At 47.7% G+C, this 23,548-nt stretch overlaps 1 protein-coding gene across 4 annotated transcripts in view; it reads left to right on the forward strand.

The window, feature by feature from the left end:
• Positions 1-23,548, forward strand: part of LOC122551427 (neuropilin-2-like) — a 103,925-nt gene that overhangs the window by 2,526 nt on the left and 77,851 nt on the right. For all 4 annotated transcript variants that reach the window (XM_043693315.1, XM_043693314.1, XM_043693316.1 and 1 more), the window contains one exon: positions 22,054-22,234. In XM_043693315.1, the coding sequence (XP_043549250.1) occupies positions 22,054-22,234 (181 nt within the window). The remainder of the gene's footprint in view (positions 1-22,053; positions 22,235-23,548) is intronic.

A 23,548-nucleotide genomic window follows, 5' to 3' on the forward strand; every position in this document is an offset into this window, starting at 1 on the left:
GGCTTCCCCCCACCCCGGCGGTCCGGACACCAGTCTGGGAGGTGTTTGCCGGAGAGGAGATGAGTGGGGATGGCTCCCACATTGATCCCTGGCTCTTGGAAAGGGTTTCCTGCAGACATTGCCCTGTAATGCTGCCTGAGCCCGGCCACGGATCCAACCCACCCTCCTCGGGAGGCTAGCGGTGGGACACTGAGCTCCTGTTCCTGCCCAGGCACTGCCCTCCTGTTCCTGCCCAGGCACTGAGCCCCCTGTTCCTGCCCAGGCACTGAGCTCCTGTCCCTGCCCAGGCACTGAGCCCCTGTTCCTGCCAGGCACTGAGCTCCTGTCCCTGCCCAGGCACTGAGCCCCCTGTTCCTGCCAGGCACTGAGCTCCTGTTCCTGCCCAGGCACTGAGCTCCTGTCCCTGCCCCAGGCACTGAGCTCCTGTTGCTGCCCAGGCACTGAGCCCCCTGTTCCTGCCCAGGCACTGAGCTCCTGTTGCTGCCCAGGCACTGAGCCCCCTGTTCCTGCCCAGGCACTGAGCTCCTGTTGCTGCCCAGGCACTGAGCTCCTGTTCCTGCCCAGGCTCCGAGCGCCTTCTCCCGGCGCCTTCCAGCCCGCACTGCTCTCAATCCTGGTGCAGCAGCGCCCCTTCCGAGTCCAACCCCTCGCAGTCCTGCTGCACCGGGTCAGAATAACCCCCAGGCCTGTTTAACCCAGTCAGAATAACCCCCTTCAGAATAACCCCCTGGCCCGTTTAACCAGGACAAAGTAAACAACCTCCCCTCCCCGATCCGCTTAACCGGGACAGAGTACCTCCCCACGACTGGGTTAACGGGACAGAATATCTCCCACCCCCCGCCTCGGTTAACGGGGATAGAGTAATCCCTCCACCCCCGACCCAGCTAGCCGAGACATAGTCACCCCTACCCCCGTTTCGGTTAACCGGGGCAGAGTCACTCCCTGACCCGGTTAAGCGGGACAGAGTAACTTCCTGACCCGGTTAACCAGGGACAGTGTACCCCAGATTCGGGTTTAACCGGGACTCAGTACTCGCCTGCCCCGGTTAACCGATACGGAGTAACCCCTTGCTCCGGGTTTAATCGGGACAGTGAGTATCCCCCTGCTCCCGGTTTAATCGGGACCGTGAGTGTCCCTCTGATCCGGGTTTAATCGGGACAGTGAGCATCCCCCTGCTCCGGGTTTAATCGGGACAGTGAGCATCCCTCTGATCCGGGTTTACTCGGGACAGTGAGCATCCCCCTGCTCCGGGTTTAATCGGGACAGTGAGTGTCCCCCTGCTCCGGGTTTAATCGGGACAGTGAGTGTCCCTCTGCTCTGGGTTTAATCGGGACAGTGAGCATCTCCCTGATCCGGGTTTAATCGGGACAGTGAGTGTCCCTCTGATCCGGGTTTAATCGGGACAGTGAGTAACCCCCGATCCGGGTTTACTCGGGACAGTGAGTGTCCCCCTGCTCCGGGTTTAATCGGGAGTGTGAGTGTCCCCCTGCTCTGGGTTTAATCGGGACAGTGAGCATCCCCCTGATCCGGGTTTAATCGGGACAGTGAGTGTCCCTCTGGTCCGGGTTTAATCGGGACAGTGGGTAACCCCCGATCCGGGTTTAATCGGGACAGTGAGTAACCCCCGATCCGGGTTCAACTGAATCCGGGGTTTAATATCCTTGATCCGGGTTTAACCGACTCAGCGAGTACCCCCTGGTCCTGGTTTAACCGGAGCCCAGCTCGGCTTGCTGTGTTTGGGAATGTCCAGGGACATCTGTGGTCTCGCTCCGGATCAGATTGCAGTCCCCAGACCAAGCTGAGCTGCTGCCTGTGTGGATATGCGTGACTCCTTACCGGCGTGCCCGGTATAACCAGGAGCTCCCCGCTTTGAGCGAGGGCCAACCTGTCACTTTCACCCACATTTAACAGCCCGCCCATACACACCACCCCGGAGGAAAAAGGAATTTAAGAGTAACCCTCGTGGGCCAAAGGGCCTGTTCTGTGCTGTACTTCTCTATGTTCTCTAACCCTCTGCCGGTCACAGCTCAGAACCCACTCGGTGTGACCTGCTTAAGGTAGAAGCCAGCCTGGGTTTGATTGAAAGGTGCAGAACTGCCCCACCGCATGTTCCAAGCCCACCTTGAAAAAACTGAATTCAATTCTTTGCAGAGAAACAGTAAACCTGCCCGTCACATACAGAGTGGTGGCTTAAAAACTCCGAGCCGTTCACTTGTAGGAGAAAGGAAACCTATTGCCTGAAACCCATGTGGTCTGCCAGTGTAGACATTGTAATCTGATGGTGGTGGATTCTGCATGTTTAGAGCTTAAGGAAGAGAGAAGGGGGTGGTTAAAACGGGGGACCTGGAAACACTGTGGACAAGGGGAGCATTGCTGAATCCCACTCCTTCCAATGCCCTTTCCAGTAACAAGTTACTGGAGCTGAAACACCAGATTCCCCTGTCCCGCTTACAGGGTCACATCTCTGTCACAGTGGCAGAGTAACTCATCACCCTCCCATGATCTGCCCTGACACCTTCTGGTCAGCATAGCTCAGTGACTTTGTGTCGTAATCACGGGGAGATTGGGGCAAGAGCTGTGCGGGCATCAGTGGAGGGGGAAGCACAGTAAGCATTTCAGCTGTGTGTGTGTGTGTGTGTGTGTGTAGGCTATCTTTTTGAATTACCAAAAATTTATGCATAATCCGCAAGGTGTTTTCTGTCAATGTGTCTGGAAGCAGATAGCCCCTTTCTCATTTGCGAGGTCATTGTTAACGCTCCCAATCCTTAAAATGAACACAAGTTCATTTGTGAAGTGTTCTTTCTTAACCTAGATCAAGAGATTTATATCTAGTTCTTGGTGACACTGTCCAGCCTTATGCATTCCATGTTGCATTTACCCTTAAACAGTTGCAGAGTTCTCTCTCAGTTGGGGAGTTCTCTCTTACTTATAGAGTTCTCTCCTACTTACGGGGTTCTCTCTTAGCTATGGAGTTCTCTCTCATTAGTTGTCTCCCAGTTATGTAGCAATTGATTCAATTCTGATTACCCATGAAACATTAGGTGATATGTTTTCCCTTCTAATTCCTTTCGATTTTTCCCTCTTTTTTCCCTTATGCTATCTGTCGAAAGTGATCTTATTCCACCCTGCAGTGTTGCAATCAAGATTCACCTCACACAATTTTTCCTCTCCAAGATTTCAGGTTCACACTTGGCATTACCAGGCCTAACTGCTGCTTCCTGACTCATTCCATTTTCACACTTTTCAAACTCAGCTTTGTCCTCCACCCAGGACTACGGTTAGGTATAGCAGTGTAAAGAGAGAAGACTTGAATTTATATAGCATGCATTGCAACCAATTAGCTACTTCTAAAGAGTAATTACTGATGTGATACAGGAAACATGACAACCAAAACTGGGCATACAACAAGCCCCATCATCAGCACTGTCAGATAGTTTGTTTTCGTAATGTTGATTGCTGTGTAAACTTTGTTCAGGACACCAGAGAAGACTCTTCTTTGAATAATGTCATGGTGTTCTTCACCAGAGCAGATGGGTCTCTATTTAATGATACATCGAGAGAGGTAGTGTGAAACTCCCTAACATTGAAGTGTTAGCCTAGATAGTCGGCTCAAGTCTTAGTTTAAACACACGTACCAACAATTCAAGAATGGTTCTCCCCCACTGTTATTAGACTCCTGAATGGACCTCTCAAATTTTGTGTTTAATGTTGATCTTGCTGTTTGTGCACCTTCTCTGTCACCATAACATTGTATTCTTCACTCTGTTCTATTACCGTAATGCACTTTGTAAGGTATGATCTGCCTGTATTGCACCCAAAACAAAACTTTTCACTGTACCTAGGTACATGTGACAATAATAATCAAATCACATCAAAGACTCTGCAGTTGGGACTCAAAACTAAAATCATCCGTCACCAGGCTGTTCCTAGGCAAGTTGATATTTGGGACTTTTTTCACTGGAGTGTAGGAGGTTAAGGACCTTATAGAAGTTTATAAAATAAAGAGGGTACAGACAGAGTTAATGGTAGTCATCTTTTCCCTATGAGTGGAATTTGAAGACAAGGGGGCATGCTTTTAAGATGAGAGGAGAGAGATTTGAAAAAGATACGAGGGGCAATTTTTTTACTCAAAGGGTGGTTTGCATGTGGAATGAACGTCCTGAGGAATTGGTGGATGTGGATACAATTACAGTGTTCAAAAGACATTTAGGTAACTATATGAATAGGAAAGGTTTGGAGGGATTTGGACCAGGAGCAGGTGGTGGGACTAGTTTAGTTTGGCATTATGCTGGTATGGACTGGTTGGACTGAAGGGTCTGTTTCTGTACTGTATGACTCTATGAGGTTTGTTACCATTGTAGTCAGTACAGGGCAGATCTCTGTGACCACTTCCTTTGCTTTGGGTGTGGTGGCCTATTGATGGAACATCAGTGGAGGTTTTTTCTCCCCCGTGTACCCTAGCTGTGAGTAAAAGCAAGTTGTGAAACAAGGGAATTTTTTTTCTAATTCCACATGCATGATGGAATGTTCTCCTGCCTTTTTTGGGCTGTGTTTAGTTTCTGAAGGAAATGCTTAAAGCCGTGCAGGGATATTTTGGTGTGGAGCGAGTCATTAACTGGGAACTCTGCCTAAGTGAGTGGATTCATGGCATGGAACCAGTGTCTCCCTGTCAAAATGAGACAGCCATTTCCCAACCAGTGTCAGCACCGAATTCCCTTGGATGTGTTACAGCTCAGGACATACCCAGATTATAGATTGTTCCGCCTGCCACAAGAACAATGCAGAAAGGCAGATTTGAATTTATATGTAACTTTCATAATATCAGGGTATCCTAAAGAGCTTTGGGTGGCACAGTGGTTAGCACTGCTGCCTCATAGTCCCAGGGACTTGGGTTCTATCCCAGCCTCAGGTGGCTGCCTCTTTGGAGTTTGCACATTCTCCCTGTGACAGCGTGGGTTTCCTCCCAGTCCAAAGATATACAGCTTAGGTGAATTGCCCATGTTAAATTGTGTAGGGATGTGTAGGTTAATCATGGGTAATGTGGAGTTACAGGGATTGGGTGGGTTGCTGTTCAGAGAGTGTCAGTGGCTGAATGCCCTCTATCTGTTATGACCTTTACAATCAATGAAGTACATTGAACTGTGGTCATTGTAGGAAATGCAGTAACCAATTTGAATATCGCCACAAAATGAATTTTGATCATGGCCGTAGAATCTGATTTAGTGTGCAGTTAGTTTTGGGATAATGTGGTATATTAATATAAATGGTACATTCTCCTGCTGTTTGGTTGGAAGTGCTAAATATTTAATCTAGTGGCAACAAAAGATGAGTGATATGAAGCAAAGTTGGAATGTTGCTTGTCCTGGAAGTGACAGTATTGTCAAATACATGCTGTCCCCTGTACCTCTGGTGGTAGTGTTTGTGGGATTTGTCAAGCTTTTGAGTTGTTGTATCTTATAAGTCCCGCACACTGTAGACATGTAATGCAGTGATCAGTGTTGGGGGAGTGACTGTTTAGATGTTTTTAATCAACCTGTTCAGACATTTTATGAGTCACCTTTGGAGCAGGCGGACTTGAACAACTGCTGATCTAGCTCAAAGATAGGCAAACTACCAACTACACCACAAGACCCCCAAGGTAAAGTTGGCATAGTCCTAGAGGACCATATGGCTGCTCTCTCATTAGAGAGAGAGAGAGAGAGAGAGAGAACTGATGACAGTTTAACCTGAGGGTCATCACGCCTCAGACAAGGGGAGAGGTTAGACAGCAGAGTCCTTCACGGTAACTTCAGCTGGTGTGGGAATTGAACCCACACTTTTGGTGTCACTCTGCATTGCAAACCAGCTGACTGAGCTAACTGACCCCGGAGAGCTCAGTGTGTGAATAATCTGTCTTTTAGGTGTTTGCTGTAGGATTTGTGAGAAATTTGGTCAAAGGATGGTGTTATCAGCTTATATTTGGAATAATTAATTATACAAAATAGGTTCAGCATATTACAGAGCAAAATCTAGTCAGTTACATGTTACCCTGCATTTGGAGCGAAGGTAAAAACAAGGGCTGCAGATACTGAAAACCAGAGTCTAGATTAGAGTGGTGCTGGAAAAGCTCAGCAGTTCAGGCAGCATCCGAGGAGCAGGAAAATCGATGTTTTGGGCAAAAGCAGGGTGCCTGCAGGGTGGAGAGATAAATGAGAGGAGGGTGGGGTGGGGAGAAATTGGTATAGAGTGCAATAGGTGAATGGGGATGGGGATGGAGGTGATAGGTCTGGGAGGAGGGTGGGGGAAGGTAGCAAAGAGTACAATGGTTAACCTGTCTATAATCCCTCAGTTTCCCCCCCCCCACTCACTTTCCCTAAAGAGAGTGAGATGGTTGGGCCACAGGGTGGTGTGGTTGATTGGTGCGGGTGTCCCAGAGATGTTCCTTAAAGCGCCCTTCTAGAAGGTGTCCAGTCTCTCCATTGTAGAGGAGACTGCATCGGGAGCAACGGATACAATAAATGATATTGGTGGATGTGCAGGTAAAACTTTGATGGATGTGGAAAGCTCCTTTGGGGCCTTGGATGGAGGTGAGGGAGGAGGTGTGGGCACAGGTTTTGCAGTTCCTGATGTGGCAGGGGAAGGTGCCAGAACAGGAGGGTCGGTTGTTGGGAGGGCCTGGACCTGACCAGGTAATCACGGTCAGGTCCAGGGGGCGAACCCCATAATTAAATTAATGATTTTTCCTTTCAAGGAAATAAAATAATAGCCTGAATACAGGAACACCCCTAATAAAAACAGATGAGGATTATATATGAGTAAATATGGTATGCATAGACATTGAAGGCTCCACTCTTAACTTCGTATGACTCAGAAATCTGGTTAATAACAGATCCTGAGCACATGAGCTGTAATCAGGGTGGTATAAACTATTTGATTTCAGTTGTAGCAATCCTTCCTCTTCCTTTCCAACTCCCCCCCCCCCCACAGACAAACAGCTGTCTTCAGGGTCTGTGCCTGATGGTCATTTGATAGTGTGCGAGACGAGTGTGACCGCTGGACAGATCAGAATCAGTAAGTTGTTAAAAACTTCAGCCAACCTGTCTGCAGTTCTGCGGATCTTACTGTGGCCACAGGACTCTTTGCCAGAGCCACATCCTCAGATCTCCCCAGTGCCAGACAAACATCTCCTATTTCTGTTTCAACACAAGAAACCGCCAAAGCACCCCCTCCCCCACCCCCTGCAGCAGCAAACTAACCCTCCAGTACCTGTCTAACCGCGTGTAGTTCAACATTTTATAGCCACTGAAAAGCAAGGTTGTGATTTCATTGGCCCCCACTGGGGAATTTCACTTGGTATTGTCACCGCAGTACTATGTAAGTGCTGCATTGCCTAACAGTTATTGTACTGCTTTTTAGTGAACTGCGAACCCACCGGCCCCGTCTGCCCTTGCAGGTGGTATGCATTGGGCGCGAGGTTGAAAACGAGACAGAGATGTTTTCCCCTAGTGTCCTGTCCATGCTTATCATGCCAACCTACATTAGGTTAAATGTTTGGCACTTCCAACCAAACAGTGAGTGATTGCATCATTAGCACATGGATTCAAAACCCACTAAAACAGATTCATGATCAGAATGGAAAATGGAACATCGAGTCACTATGCCACCATTTGTGGGAGCTAACTGAGCTGAATCTGGCTGTCGTGCTTATGACATGATGACATTTCTGAAGCACTCTTCGTTGCCCGGAATGGACGGTGCTTGTGAGAGTGGATGTCCCAATGCCAGCCTTTCGTTCCAAAGGCAGAAGGTTCAAGTTGCCAACAGTGTTTAGCAGGGTTTTCTGCTGCTGGGGACATACTGCCTGATGCTAATCCAATTCAGTGCCTTTTAAAGAAGGCTGGTGCACCTGCTGTCTCCCAAAGCACTGTGGAGGCTGGGGCTGAGGTCGGTGGGGGGGCAATTGAAATTCCGAGTCTATGATAGATCCATTTTTTTTTGTTGTGGGGTGGTGGGGGATAAGTGTTGGTAGAAACACTAATGGATGTGGAGTCAAGTTGGAAAATTGGAACTGAGATACCTACCAGCCAGGAAGTAACTAAGTGGAGGGAATGTTGAAGGGGGGTGCTGGATGGCCTTAAGGCTCTAATTCAATTAGCTACTCATTTTAAAAGATGAGATGGCCAAGAGTTCTGAAGGTGATTGACAATCAGCGACAATAAGAGAAATGTTATATTTTGATTATAAACAATGGCCGTCATGGAAACAGGGCCAATGTGTTGTTTGGGAGAGGGGTCTATACCAGGCCAAGGTTACGTGGAGTCAAATTCAGTGCTCCTGAAGAAGGGCTCATGCCCAAAATGTCAATTCTCCTGCTCCTTGGATGCTGCCTGACCTGCTGCGCTTTTCCAGCAACACACTTTCAGCTCTGATCTCCAGCATCTGCAGTCCTCACTTTCTCCAAGGTTACGTGGAGTCAAATTCAGTGCCAGATGGGCTCTGAAGTTAGCTTATTATGTTTTCTTTCACACTATACATCGTGGAAAGAGCTGATGGGTCTCCTGCCAGAGGAGCGGGCAGTTGTCCTGCTGAATGAGCGAGTTTTGTGTTCTTAGCCTGGCGTCACATCCATCCAATAAGAAATCCTTTTGTCCCAATCCAAACTAAAGCTGCGTAAATCCCTCTTCAGTTACTGCTTCAATGCAATTGGTTCAAGGAGCCCGACAGTCTTTCTTCCCTCCTTGACCCAGAGATTTCCCCACCTCAAAAGAGACCAACTGCCTTCCAACAGCTGGGCACACTGCCACTCTTTAGTGACTGAACGTTTGAGGGTGAGAAGCAAACTGTCCCTGCCCTCCTCTGCTCCCCACCCAGCTTCCCAGTAACGGAGGCCCATTGCAGCAGCTTCTCCATCTGAATCGAAAACAGCCAGAGCCAGAACCAGTCCCTCCATCTCCTCTCTGGTAAGATCCTCCAATCCCACGACCTTTTTGACGATGATGTAGCCCTTCAGTTCAGGCTGCTGGTGTGCCTCCTATTTGGTGGCCAGGCCTTCCACTGTCTAGGCCCAAGGCTTTGGAATACCTTCCACAAATCTCTCTGTATCTCCTCTTTGCCCATGTTAAAGCTGCCTCTGAGAACATATTGCTTCGACCAAACTTTTGGTCATAACCTGATATCTTCTCGCGTGGCTGGGCACCAAAATCTGCTTACCCACATTCCACCTGCAAGCGCCTTGGCTTGTGTTCCTACAGTAAGGGCAATACATAAACGCAGGCTTGTTGTTGCAACTCAACCTTCCGTTTTAATGAACAGCGACAGTTTTGCCAATACATTAGCTGCTCTGTATGGCACTGACCTGCACATATCCTCAAGGTCCCAGCCAAATCCATGGTTTGTAATGAGCTAGATTAGATTAGATTCCCTACTCATTTGGCCCAACAAGTCTACACTGACCCTCTGAAGAGTCACCCACCCAGACCCATTTTTCCATCTGACTAATGAACCTAACACTATGGGGCAATTTAGCATGGCCAATTCACCTGACCTGTACCTCTTTGGATTGTGGGAGGAAACCAGAGCACCCGAAGATACCCACGCAGACACGGGAACTCCACACAGACAGTCGCCTCGAGGCTGGAGTCAAACCTGGGTCCCTGGTGCTGTGAGGCAGCAGTGTTAACCACTGAGTCACCATGCCGCCCCTTCAAAGGGGCAAATGGACGAATTGGGCACAGCAAGGTTCCACAAAACGCAACTGCAGTTCAGACCATAGAGCAGTTTTATGATGTTGGTGGAAGGATGCTATGGGGTGAACTCACCCACTTTCTTTCAAAATATATGCTGTAGGGTGTTGGAGGGCAGCTGAATGGCAGGAGAGGCTCAATGGGCCAAATAGTCTTATGCTCCTGCTGCTTATGTTCCAAGCAGCTCATTCAAATCACAGCGCTCGCACCAGTGAAGCACTCCCCCAGTATTGCACTGAAACACATCAGCTAGGATTATGTACTCAAAAACTCTGGAGGGGGATTTGAACACACAACCTGTTGACACAGGGCCAGATCTCCTCAAGATGGGAAGCCCTGTTCAGGTTAAGATTCACGACATGTCTCTAGGGACCCTTCTGCACCAACAAACCCCAACGTCTCACGCTGAGGTTGCCTTAAAATACCTTGAGCATGTCCAGAGAATCAGGGCGGGGGTGGGAGGCGCAGCGCGGGGAGAGGCGATTCGGCCCGCTCTGTCGCTACCTGCTCTGGAAAAACCAAATGATCCGGCCAGTTCCACTGTCCCGCCCTTCCCCATAGCCCTTTTGAGTATATCTAGCGTTTCCTTCTCACTCTCTCACCTCCACTAGCTGCAGGGGGAGGGGGGGGGGGGACACAGGGGGGGGGGGGGACACAGAGCGAGGGAGAGTCTGAGGGAAGTGAGCAGGAGAGGGGAGGGAGCGAGCGGCAGTAAGGCTGGGGAAAGCAAGGCAAGCCGACGTTTGTTAGAGCTGAGAGCTGCCTGCATGCTGGCCAGCAGCCAAATAATTCTCCGTTCCTGAAGAAAACGCGGAAAAAAAAAATCCACGCTTCTTTCCAGCAGCTGCTGTAGTCTGTCTGCAGCTTGTGCGATGTCACTTGAGACTCAGGTTCGAAGCGCTTGCTTACCACCTGCCAGCTTGGAAGAGCATCCTGTTCAGTCTCATCCGGGATCCCCTGGTGGTGTGACAAGACCCGCAGCCGAGAGGGATCAAGTCAGTGCTGGGTTAAGGATAAACCCCTCCCAACATTCAGTGACCAACCGGTGGAACGACCGTTCGGTTTGAGGGGTGGTGTGAAAATCCTGCAACCGTCCCATGACAGTCACGAACATGTTGTCCTTTTCCACTCAAAGATCATGTGTCCCTTTGTAAACATGGACAGCACAGAAGCAGACCCTTCGGTCCATGCTGGTCTGATATCCCAACCTAATCTAGTCCCATTTGCCAGCACTTGGCCCATATCGCTCTAAAGTCAAGTTTAGAGGGGCGCTGGAAAAGCACAGCAGGTCAGGCAACATCCAAGGAGCAGGAAAATCGACGTTTCAGGCAAAAGCCCTTCGTCAGGAATGCCATATCCCTCTAAACCCGTCCTAATCTCATGATCCTACCATTGTGTCAGTTTGTCGCCTCGCTCAGGAGATTACCCAAGTTGTGAGGGAAGGGTCGGAGTTTATGGTGGGGGATAAGGGGTGTGGGAAATGCTCCGGAGCTCAAGAGGAGCAGGTAAAACCGACCTCCGTTCGCCTTCACGTGCCCCTTCCTTTTTTGTGACTTTGCCCGTGTTACAGAGTAGTCATAGAATCGGAAGGAGACCATCCAATCTCATCAGCCCTTGCCCTCTAACACCAAATTACCTCCCAAATCCTTTTACAGTCTTTATCTTCCTATTCTCTCTCTTCAGAACAACTACTGAATCCATTCCCGGCAGAGCGTTCCAGGTCATGTCAGCTTACTATATAATTCTCTATCCTCATCTCTCCGTCATTAATTATGATTGACTTGGAGCGCATTGGCGCTTGGGCCTGCACCTTCTTAAATTGTAATCTCTGTGTTTTCTTTTCAATAAATTCCTCTCTGAAATGTTTTTATTTCCGTGTTCCCAAAGCAACGTCCTCTTCCTGACTGTAATGAATCTAGCAGCACAGGGAATGAACTTGCTGCTCGAGTGAGCAGGAACAGAAAAATCGTTTAAAAAGGGGATACTCCGTCTTCTCTTGTCTCACTCAGTCCAAAAGGTCCCCCCCCCTCCCCTCTCCCTCCTCTCCTCCGCCCCTTATTTAGTTTGAGTTCGTGCAGTTGAAGCCTGTGACCTGGATGTGAAGCCATCGTGCGATGGGAAAGTTTCTTAACATCTTGAAATGGAGAGTAATTGTCCAAACTGTAGGCGATGATACTTAAATCTCATTGTCACCAACTGCAAACCACTGACCTTTCCTCTAGCCCCTTCCGTCGCTGTAGATTAGATTCGATTCCCTACAGTGTGGAAACATGCCCTTCACCCCAACAAGTCCACACCGACCCGCCGAAGAGTAACCCACCCAGACCCATTCCCCTAACCTATATTTATCTCTGACTAATGCCCCTAACTCGTTGGGTAAGTTAGCATGGCCGATTCACCTGACCTCCACATCTTTAGGCTGTGGGAGGAAACCAGAGCACCAGGAGGAAACCCACACAGACACGGGGAGAATGTGCAAACTCCACACAGTCACCCGAGGCTGGAATCGAACATGGTTCCCTGGCGCTGTGAGGCAGCAGTGCTAACCACTGAGCCACTGTGCTGCCCCTCTAGCACTGATTTTACTCCCTTCGGCAACTTGGGATGCCAAGCTCTGGAAGTCCATGCCCTTTCCTACCACTTTGGTCACTCATGTTAACCTCTCCTCCTTTGGCCCAGTCTCAATGGTTTCGCCAAGTTGTGCTCTGGGCGAGCAGAGTGGGACTGCTTGCCTGTTAAAGGTGCTGCAGCTCCGTCCTTTTGAACAGGCCTCTCTTACCAGCCTCAGTAACCTTCCGCACAATGATCCCTCTTCTTCAGTCCAGGCCTGTGTAGAACACCCCTCAGGAGCCATCTAAAATCACTTCATAGAACCCCCCCCCCCTCCCCCCACACACACACACGCAGAGTTGGGAAGCAGGTCATTCACCCCATCGAGTCCAAAGTAACCTTCCCAAGAGCATCCCACCCTATCCCTGTTATCCTACGTTTCCCATGGCTAACCTACCTAGCCTGTACATCCCTGGACACTATGGGCAATTCTAGCGTGGCCAATTCCCCTTAACCTGCACATCTTTGGACCTTGGGAGGGAACCATAGCACCTAGTGGAAGCCCACACCAACACGGGGAGAATGTGCAAACTCCACACAGTCACCCGAGGCTGGAATCGAACCCTTTATCGATATTTTCTATAGCAATCAGTTCAGAGGTGTCGTGGCAAGCCTTTGGAGCCACGGTGGGACAAGAACCGAGGCCTCCTAGCTCAGAGATGGGGTTGGGCACTGCCACTTTGTCGAATCCTCCATCCCCCCGGTCATGAGCAACATGGGCCGGGCTGAGCCAAGGAAAAATTGTGCAAACTTTTTACTGTGAGTACCTGGGGGAGTGAATAATATGTGTGGGACGGGCCCTAACACAGCGGGCATTAGAAAAACAATCTAACCTCTACATATTTAGTAAGGCTGAGGAGGTTGGAGAGGGGTGAAGGTCCTGAGGTGGTGGGGTGCATGTACGAGATATTGATGGCTCTGCTTAGGTACGTTTTAGAATTCACCGACATGCAGAGACTACTGAAACTCTGCCCAGAACCCGAAAAGGAAGTTTAATCGCGTGTTCAAAACGACGAGGAAAGAGCTATGTACTGACACAAGGGTTAGAAGAACTGAGAGAGCTGGGGATTTGTGAGGGGTTTTTTGTTTACACAGTGCATTGTGGCGATCTGGAGCACATTGTCTGAGAGGATGGTGGAAGCAACTTCATTTCTAATAGTAATGAAATAAAAACTCAGAAAGGAGACATGTCCACGTCGAAGGAAAAGAAACAGGGTTGTGGGAAGATTTAGGGGTCGCAATTTCGGAGAACCTAGCCAGAGCGGATGGGCTAAATGGCCTCACTTTGCACTGAAGGCTGTCCCTCCCTCTCCAGGGACACCTCTTGTTTTCTTCCTTCTACGTTGAGGAGTGAGTGAGATGGAATGATCGCAGAGCCGCTCATGTCTGTGCTGTGCTTGAGCTCTGAGCGGTAACTCCGGTACCTGATGTACTTTTTGTGAAACAGCAGGGGCCCTTTGAGGAGATTCTAAACAAATGAGATTTCCAGACGTGGAAAACTGCACGGTCGCATGACACAAATGTGATGCCTCGGAGTATATTTTTTAAAAATGACGATTGACGTTCTGATGAATCTTAAATTCAACCCAATGATTTTGTTTGCAATATGCATATATAAACCATCATAAATCATTCTTAATGTGGCGCCAGCATCCTTGCTGTCATTCAGCTTAAGAACGCAGTTCCGAGGAAGAGCCTGTCTTTCCCTTTGCTGAGCGTGTGAGTNNNCCCTCCTGGTCGTGTCAGGAATCATCTCTGAGGACCAGGAATTATTTCCTAATACAAGGATCAGACCTGGCAAGCAAATGCAGATTCCAATAAATTTCAAGGCCTGGGCAAATCCGCGGTCAGGGGAGTGGTGACCTGTTTGAGACCAAAGAGGATGAGGGAGAGAAGGTGAGGATGGGGCAGGAGTATGTCCAATCCTACCACTTGATGAGCAAGTAGGAGAGTGAGGGCTTCAGTGCCACTATCTAAGGGTAAGATAAAAGGGAGAGGGCTCCCAGTCTATCCAATTTTTTTCATTTTAAAAATATACTGTATTCATAAAAATATTGTCATGGGGTCACACAGCATGGAAACAGACCTTTAGGTCCAACTCGTCCGTGCTGACTAGACATCTCAATCTAACTCAGTCCCATTTGCCAGCATTTGGCCCATAAACCTCTAAACCCCTCTATTTGTACACCCATTCAGATGCGTTTTAAATGTTGCAATTTAACCAGCTTCCACCACTTCCTCTGGCAGCTCCTTCTATACAAGCACCACCCTCTGCGTGAAAAAGTTGCCCCTTAGGTCTCTTTTAAAACCTTTCCCCTCTCACCTTAAAGCCTACGCCCTGTAGTTTTGGACTCCTGCACCTTAGGAAAAAGATCTTGGCTATACACCCTATCCATGCCCCTCATGATTTTACTATCCTCCAGAAAGCCACCCCTCAGCCTCCGACACTCCAGGGAAAATAGCCCCAGCCTATTCAGCCTCTATCAGAAATCCAGTTAAGCTCTGTACAGTAGCACATCAAAGAAACAAACATTAGAGTTTGATTATCTAAACAAACTAAAGGCATTTCTTACTTGTTCAAGACTATATTTACATGCATTTGAGATGATGTGGAGGAGGTGTTGGACTGGGGTGGACCAAGTTAAAGTCACACAACACCAGGTTATAGTCCGACAGGTTTAGTTGGAAGCACACTAACTTTAGGAGCGTTGTCACCTCATGAAAGAGCAGGTCTCGGAAAGCTAGTGCTTCCAATTAAACCTGTCGGACTATAACCTGGTGTTGTGTGATTTTTATGCATCTGAGGCACGGGGAGGATGTTTTAGATTATTTACAGAGTGGAAACAGGCCCTTCGGCCCAACAAGTCCACACCGGCCCTCCGAAGAGCAACCCACCCAGACCCATTCCCCTACATTTACCCCTTCACGCCTAACCTGCACACTTTTTGGACTGTGGGAGGAAACCCACGCAGACACGGGGGACGGGGAGAATGTGCAAACTCGCGGGAGTTGAACCCGGGTCTCTGAGGCAGCAGTGCTAACCACTGTGCCACCGTGCCGCCCATAACTGAAGGGGACACCCAGACTATCCAGTAGGATGGTAATGGGATTCTATTTCAATGGAAAAGACGGGAGTTGATCTAATCCAACCAATATTGAAACAAGATGAAAAATCACACAATACCAGGTTATAGTCCAACAGGTTTAATTGGAAGCACTAGCTTTCGGAGCGACGCTCCTTCATCAGGTGGTTGTGGAAACAACAGGTTATAAACCTGTCGAGCTATAACCTGGTGTTGTGTGATTTTTAACCTTGTAAACCCCAGTCCAACACCGGCATCTCCAAATCGAAACAAGGTGAGTGAGCTTTAATCTAATGGTTTGTGGGAGGGGGTGTTGCTATAAAGTCTAGTCTCTTCAGGCTCCTCAGTGCCTTTTTCTTTAATGTCTGATAAAGCTCCCATGAAACGCTTCAGCACGATGTGCAAGGTTTAATTTAGATCGCGTTTCACGGAATCGCCGTAGGTTCAGCCCGAGGAGAACCGGTTCCGGGCAGGAACAGTGTGAGGCTGCCCGAGGAGGCAGGGTCTCTGCCAGCAACACGGGGCTTTAGTGAGCTGCTGGTGTCTGAACTTCAGTCCATCCTGGCACGCAGCGACAGGCAAAGTAATCTCTCCATCAAGGCAACTCAACGAGTACAGGAGGCCTTTCAGTGCTTAAAGGACGCTGTTTAGCACATAAATGTTTCCTGTCATCACTGGGATAGCCTTATCTCTGAGGCTGATGCAAAGATAACTGGTTTGCATTCAACTAAAATACACAAGAATTATCGGCACCGTAAATAAAATGCTATCACGTCGATGCTGGAGATTAGGGAAACAATGCGTTTTTCAGCACGGCCTTTCTTGTGAATTTTTTATTTTATTTTGCTTTTATTAGGGGTTTCTTTTGTGTGTGAGATATGGGTGTTACACATTTCCATCCTTCACACACACTGCCAGCATCCGATACAGACCCAGGTTAACGGCTGGAATAAAAACCAGAAACTGTAGAGCCCCTACACTGCGGAAACAGGCCATTCGGCCCATCGAGTCTACACTGACGCTCCAAAGAGTATCCCACCCTTTCCCCTGTATTTCCCATGGCTAATCCACCTAACCTGCACATCTATGTGACTTGGAAGGAAACAGAGCACCCAGAGAAAGCCCACACAGATACTGGGAAAACACACAAATCGTCACCTGAGAGTAGAATCGAAGCCAGGTCGCTAGTGCTATGAGGCAGTAGTGCTAACCATGGAGCCCCTGTGCTACCCCAGGTGTCATTGTACCCGTCACACCTTCAGGATGGAAACATGTGATGCTACTAGAGGGTAAAAGGTGCTTCAAATTGATCATGTTTAATTTTAAACAAAACATGCTAGCAATTCAGGATATGGATGTAAAACTGTACTTGCATTTTGACTTTTGATCTTTTAAATGTTAGAGTTGGTGGTCAGTGGGCAGGCTGTTGTTGTTATTCCCCTTGTCTGAGACACTTGGAGTGATATGCCACTGTAGATTTGACAGCAAGAATAGCACCCAATCATAACTAAGTTCTTCAACCCCAGTGAAGCAGCTTAATGAGAGGATATGTGTGTGTCCATCTGTGTCTATGTGTTGATATCCACACACATTTACATTTGTGCATGTATGTGGAACTCCATCAATATGTCTCTGTCCATGGGAGTATGTCTGTTTGGGGATGTGTACGTGCATCCGTGTGTGTCATCCTATGTTTATGTGTGTTTCTTGTGTGTCTATGTCTGTGGTGTCTGTGAGTCATTGTCTTTTCTGTCTGTGTCTCTGTCTACGTCTTTGTATACATGTGATTGTCTGTCTGTGTCTCTGTCTTCCTGTATGTATGAACATCCATCTATCTGTGCTTGTGTCCCTGTTAAATCTGTGTGTGTGAGTGTCTGTCGATGTCTGCATGCGCAGAGGGCGAGGGGTAGGATTGGAATTTCCAAAAATTGAAGATCCAGCTGAAACAAATCCACAAATCGGAGCTACATGAATAATGCCTTTTTTCTATTTAGTTTAAGCACTTTTGTTTATCACCTTCAAAAATAATTGAACTGGGACAAACACTGACCAGCAAAGGGAAGCGGGAAGGCCTGTTGGCTTTCTGATTGGTGTATACAGGAGATGGGCATCTGGGATACCCTCAACAGGAATGTGGAAGTAGACAGCTGAAGGTGGTCGTCCGTGGTTATGTGATCAAAAGTCCAGGAATAGGACCAACCAGACCGGGTAGCTCCACCGAGTGTACCCCTACATTGTTAAGGATGTCAGGAAGAGGAAGTGCAGACAGCAAAGAGCGAGAGGTGGTTCTGCAAAGGAGAAGCAACCCTCACAAATGTATAGAGTCGAGGGGCAAAATACTATTGGGTGGTGGACAATGGGGTGTTGGAGAGGAGGGCAAGGACAGTAAAATTCCAGAGAACAATGTGAGGATGACTCCCCTGATGCAGTCCTTCCGGTGGACATTTTCCCAAGAGTCAGAAAGCCCCTTGCGTACCTGAGACTGTCAGCTGGAATCGCAGCATTGTTAGTGCACAGTAAGAGGCCACTTGGACCATCATGTTCACACTGGCTGTTTTGAGTAATTTTCTCTTCATGCCAATCCCTTTGTCATATCCCCACATATTATTTCTGTTTAAATAAAAATCCAATGCCCTCCTGAATGCCTCAGTTGAACCTGCTTCCACCACATGTCCAGACAGGGCATTCCACACCCGATCTGGGTGAAAATGTATTTTTCTCACAGCGTCTGCACACCACTTTAAATCTGTGCCCTCTCGTTCTTTGTTACAGAATCATCGAATCATACAGCGTGGAAACAGACCCTTCTGTCCAACCACTCCATGCCGACCATAAACCCAAACTAAACTGGTCTCATCAGCCCGTGCTTGGCCTAGTTCCCTCCAAACATTTTTTATTCATGGACTTATCCAAATGTCTTTGAAATGTTGTAACTGCACCTGCATCCACCACTTCCTCTGGGAGTTCATTCCACACATGGACCACTCTCAGTGTAAAAGAGATGTCCCTCATGCATTTTTTAAATCTTTCTCCTCTCACCTTAAAAATATGACTCCTGGTTTTGAAATCCCCCACCCTAGGAAAAACACATCTGCCATTCACCTTATCAATGCTCTTCCTGATTTTGTAAACATCTCAACCCTCCTTCAGTCCAGTGAAAAAACTCCCAGCCTATCTAGCCTTTCCATATGCCTCAAGCCCTGCATTCCTGGCAAATCTCTTCTGAACTCTCTCCAGCTTCTCCCTATCTACCCCATTCACAATTTGGAAAACTTCTGTCAAATCTAAATGCTGGATCAGGTTTAGAACCCACATGCCCAGCACATTAGCCTGGGTTTCTGGGCTCCTAGTCCACTGGCATTACCACTGCATCATCATCTTCTCATTGGCACTGCCAAAAGGTGCCCTACGATTGGGTTGCCCCTACCATCCTCCCTCAATCGGCCACTTCTCTTGCTGGCTCCTGACTGCCTCCTCCTGGTGATGCCGGGTATTCTTTGGTTGGGGGAGGGGGATGTTGAGAAGCGGGGTGATGGGGGCTGGTGCTAGGCTGGTTTGGAAGGTGAGGTTCCACCTCCCCCAACCACCTCCAAAAAATAAAATCCTGGCGTTCGACCTCCCTACAACCACTCCCACCTTAGGGGACAATCCCACCCCAGGATACAGGACGGGACCGCGTGGTGTGGAGGGTGTTAAAATCTTTTTAAATAGGAATTGGCAGGGCCTGTTCGCCCAGGCTGCAGCCCAAGTTGGGATAACAACTCTAGTCACCCTAGTGGTTCGATCACATGCCTGTTCACCCAACTGCCAATATTCCCTCAGTGACTAAATGTAACTGCTCAAGATAAATAAACACAACACTCATCGTATTTTTTTCTTAATGTACCTACGATTTGTCTCCTGGGTTTCTTCGTCCTCCAGATTAATCTCTAGTTTGCAGTCTCCGGGGCATGTTGTCAGATAGACTGGAAAACATCCAAAGATCAGATGCCCGATCTAGCTATGTTCAGCTTATAAATAGCCCCCAGTCTGAATAGCATCCAGCATCCTTGCTGCTGCTAGCCTACGCAGGAACCACAACATTAAGTGGCTAGAGGATGAGGAACCGTGAGGATAATGAGTGACCATGCAATCTCTTCCTTAAGGAATCCTGTTCCTCAGTCCTACTTAAAAAAAAAATTCAAGGTTATGTTTCTTTAGTGCTTTTTGCACATTGGAACGCTGCAAATTGCTTTACCGTCAGTTGGATGCAGTTGCTGTTATAGGAAACGCAGCAAACATTTGCACAACAAATCCCACTAAAAGCAATGTCATCGTGACCAGGTAATCTGGTGACTTTTGCTGAGGGATAAATAATAGCCAGGACACATATGGGGGAAAAGTGACCCCTCCCTATTTTACTATATTGCAATCTGTTGCATCACCAGAAAGATGAAAGGAGATCTCGGTTGAAAGACAGCTGTTCTGACACTGCGGCATTGCCTCCACACTGCACTGAGGAATGTCAGCCTGATTATAAACTCAAAACTCTGGAGTGAGATTTCAGCACATGACCTTTTGACTCAGAGGTGAACCACGGCTGACATACCAAGATTTAGCGATGGCCAGCACTGCTGCCTCACAGTGCCAGGGATCTGGGTTCGATTCCAGCCCCAGACAACTGTCTGTGGGGAGTTTGTACATTCTCCCTGTGTCTGCATGGGTTTCCTCTCATGGTCCAAAGGTGTGCAGGTTAGGTGAATTGCCCACAGTGTCCAGGGATGTGTAGGCTAGTTAGGAGGAATGTAGGGAAATGGGTCTGGGTGGAATACTCATCAGAGGGTCAGTGTGGAGTTGTTGGGCCAAATGACCTGTTTCCACACTGTAGGGATTCTATAATTCTTCCCAGAGGACTGTACATCAATATAGTGCGACACACTGACACACTCCTCCCTAGCTGCCCAGATTACTTATAGTAACTTAACCAGCATTGTCCAGGATCACACACCATTATCTCTAATTCACCATGTGTGCAGACAAACCAGTGACCACTAACTGAGCACAATTGACACAAAAGGACAGCTCTTAGTAATCGGCAGCTGCAACACCATGCATTCATATAGCACCTGCTATTTTTTCAAAACATCCCAAGGATTCATAATAACAGTGCCATCAGACAAACTTAGACACAAAAGGAAACATTGCAGCCAGTAATTGAGAAATCTATTCAGTGAGTTTGGTCTCAAGGAGTGTCTGAAAGGAGGGGCAATAGGAAAAGTGGCTTGAGGAGAGGATTCCAAAGTTTAGGAAGTTGAAGGCTGCCGGCATTGGTCCTAGAGCCACAGAGTCATACAGCACTAAAACAGACCCTTCGGCCCAACATGTCCATGTTGACCAGGTTTCCCAAACCGAACTAGTCGCATTTGCCTGCATTTGGCCTTTTCGCCCTCTAAACCTTTATGGAAATGAGAAATCGTCGGGGTAGGGGGCCACTTTAGTGGAATAAGGAGTTCTCTGAGGGGTGAAAGCGAAGCTAATAAAAAATGGTTAATGCCATCATGTTGTTGAGCTTGTCACACCACTGTCCCTCTGTGTGTAAACTTGGCACAATGTCTTGTAAGACCGCCGTTGCTAAGACAACGAGTCCTTTAAGGAACACAGGAGGGTGACCTTTATGCAGGCTGCAGGAGGACTGCTAATGAATAATGAGGTGTTAACATTGACACAGGCAGAGTCCCTGACTGCAAGGATTAACGTTTGCAAAAGGTGAACAGGAGGCCCCGTTCAGTTTGGACTGCATTTTAAAAGGAAAATCTATCAGTTTCTGAGAGAAGTCTTAGTGGAAATATTCAGTCCTGGCTCTTTATCCCTTCTGAGGTGGTTTTCAAGAAGAAATATGTTTTTTCTATGTTCTTTGTTTCCAGGAAAAGTGACCCCACTCCCCTTTCTCAGTTTGTAGTCAATCACTGGATTCCGTAGATGTCAGATTCCCTGTCAGTGCTGATAGTCTGGTTCCAATGACAGTGTGTGTGTTAGTTTCCTGCATTAGCCACATGTCCATTGTGAAATCAGGGCACCAAAAGAGGCCTCTTGGCCAATTGTAGCTCCTTGAACAAGCTTTGCCCATTTCACTACCCTTATCTTCCACGTCTTGAAATTATTTCCCAATCAAAGGTGCAATCAATTAGTCTGACCTGTACAACAGGCCCACCATTACAAACGACCAAACACCAGGCCAAGTGAAGTACTTTTAAAGGGCCATCATATTAGAAACACCCCCTCAGGTGCAATGTAGAGATGGCAGTAACTGGAGAGAGGGGAATTATGAACACCCAATTCTCCAATTCAGAGGTGAGGAAACACGAAACACTGAGCTACCACCTGGCTGCTGTTGTTGTTGGAGCAGGAAAGGCTTTCAACATTCCCATCCCGATGCTACACTACCCAACAGTCATTTCTCTCTAGCAACGCGCTATATGCGACAACAATGCTGCCAGCTTGCTTTGTCTTTAATGTCACGCTGAACCTGATCTGAGGTTGTTGTTGCTCATGGTAAATCATGGGGTTGTTAAATCCATGGGCCAACGTCAATATTTCTAGAGTCTTGTTTTAAGGCAAGCATGTCCTCCCTCTAAAAGTTACTGTTCTTCCTATTTCAGGAGAAGCGCAATGCGGGGAACGTTTAAACGCAGGAGAGGCGGGTTACATCACCTCGCCCGGATACCCACAGGACTACATGGCACACCAGACATGTGAATGGGTCATCTATGCACCTGAGAACCACCAGAAGATCCTGCTGAACTTTAACCCGCATTTTGAACTTGAAAAACATGACTGCAGGTAGGAGTACCCAAACGTAACCAATGTAGAGAGTGTGTGTGTGATTCTATCACATCATGGCTGATCTGCCCCAGACCTCAGCCCATCATAGCTCTCAATCCCTCGATATTTCAAAAATCTATCTATCTCCTCTTTCAGTCGTCTAGTCTCTATAACCCTCGGCTACAGAATTGCAAACATTCACTGCACTCTGAAAGCAGAAAATTCCTTTGGATCTCAGGTTTCAGTGAGAGGCCCCTCATTCTGTCACTAGTGTGAGATTCTCACACCGGTGGAAACATTTTCTCAACAGCTACCCTCCTCATAATCATCAATAAAATCATCTCTCGTTCTTCTAAACTGTAATGAGTAAAGGCCTAACCTGTTTAACCATTCTTGTTAAGTCATCCCAGGAATCAGCTTGGTGAATCTCCATTGCAAATATGTCTTTTCTTAGATACAGGGATCAAGACTCCAGGTGCAGCCTTAACAACACTGCGCAGTTTTAACGAAGCTTCCATATTTTAAAATGCCAAATGCCTAGCCAGAATTTCATTTGCCTTCTTAATTACTTGCTGCACCTGCATGCTAACCTTTCATGTCTCATGCATAATAAAATCTAGACCCTTCTACACCATACTTTTTTTGGAGTCTCTTTCCAAACATTTATAAGAGTCATACTGCCAGAGGGTCGTAGAGTCATACAGCACCGAAACAGGCCCTTCGCCCCAACTTGTCTATATTGACCAGGTTTCCTAAATTGAACCTGTCCCATTTGCCTGTGTTTGGCCCATATCCCTCTAAACCTTTCCTGTCCATGTACCATCCAAATGTCTTTTAAATATTGCAATTGTATCTACCTCCGCTACCTCCTCTGACAGGTAAAAACAATGACTGCAGATGCTGGAAACCAGATTCTGGATCAGTGGTGCTGGAAGAGCATAGCAATTCAGGCAGCATCCGAGGACAGGCAAAATCGACGTTTCGGGCAAAAGCCCTTCATCAGGGCTTTTGCCCGAAACGTCGATTTTGCCTGTCCTCGGATGCTGCCTGAATTGCTGTGCTCTTCCAGCACCACTGATCCAGTACCTCCTCTGGCAGCTCATTCCATACATTCACCAGAAGAGGTGTGAAAATATTACCCCTCAGGTCCCTTTTAAATCTTTCCCCGCTCACCTTAAATCTACACCCTCTAGTAATTCATAATATGATCAAGCAGAGTCAGTGGGGCTCCATGAAGAGAAAATCATACCTGACAAATTTACTAGAATTTTTGAGGAGGTAACAAGCAGGATAGACAAAAGGGAAACTGTAGATGTAATACATTTGGATTTC

The sequence above is a fragment of the Chiloscyllium plagiosum genome, chromosome 7 (assembly GCF_004010195.1).
Source record: "Chiloscyllium plagiosum isolate BGI_BamShark_2017 chromosome 7, ASM401019v2, whole genome shotgun sequence".
Lineage (NCBI taxonomy): Eukaryota > Metazoa > Chordata > Chondrichthyes > Orectolobiformes > Hemiscylliidae > Chiloscyllium > Chiloscyllium plagiosum.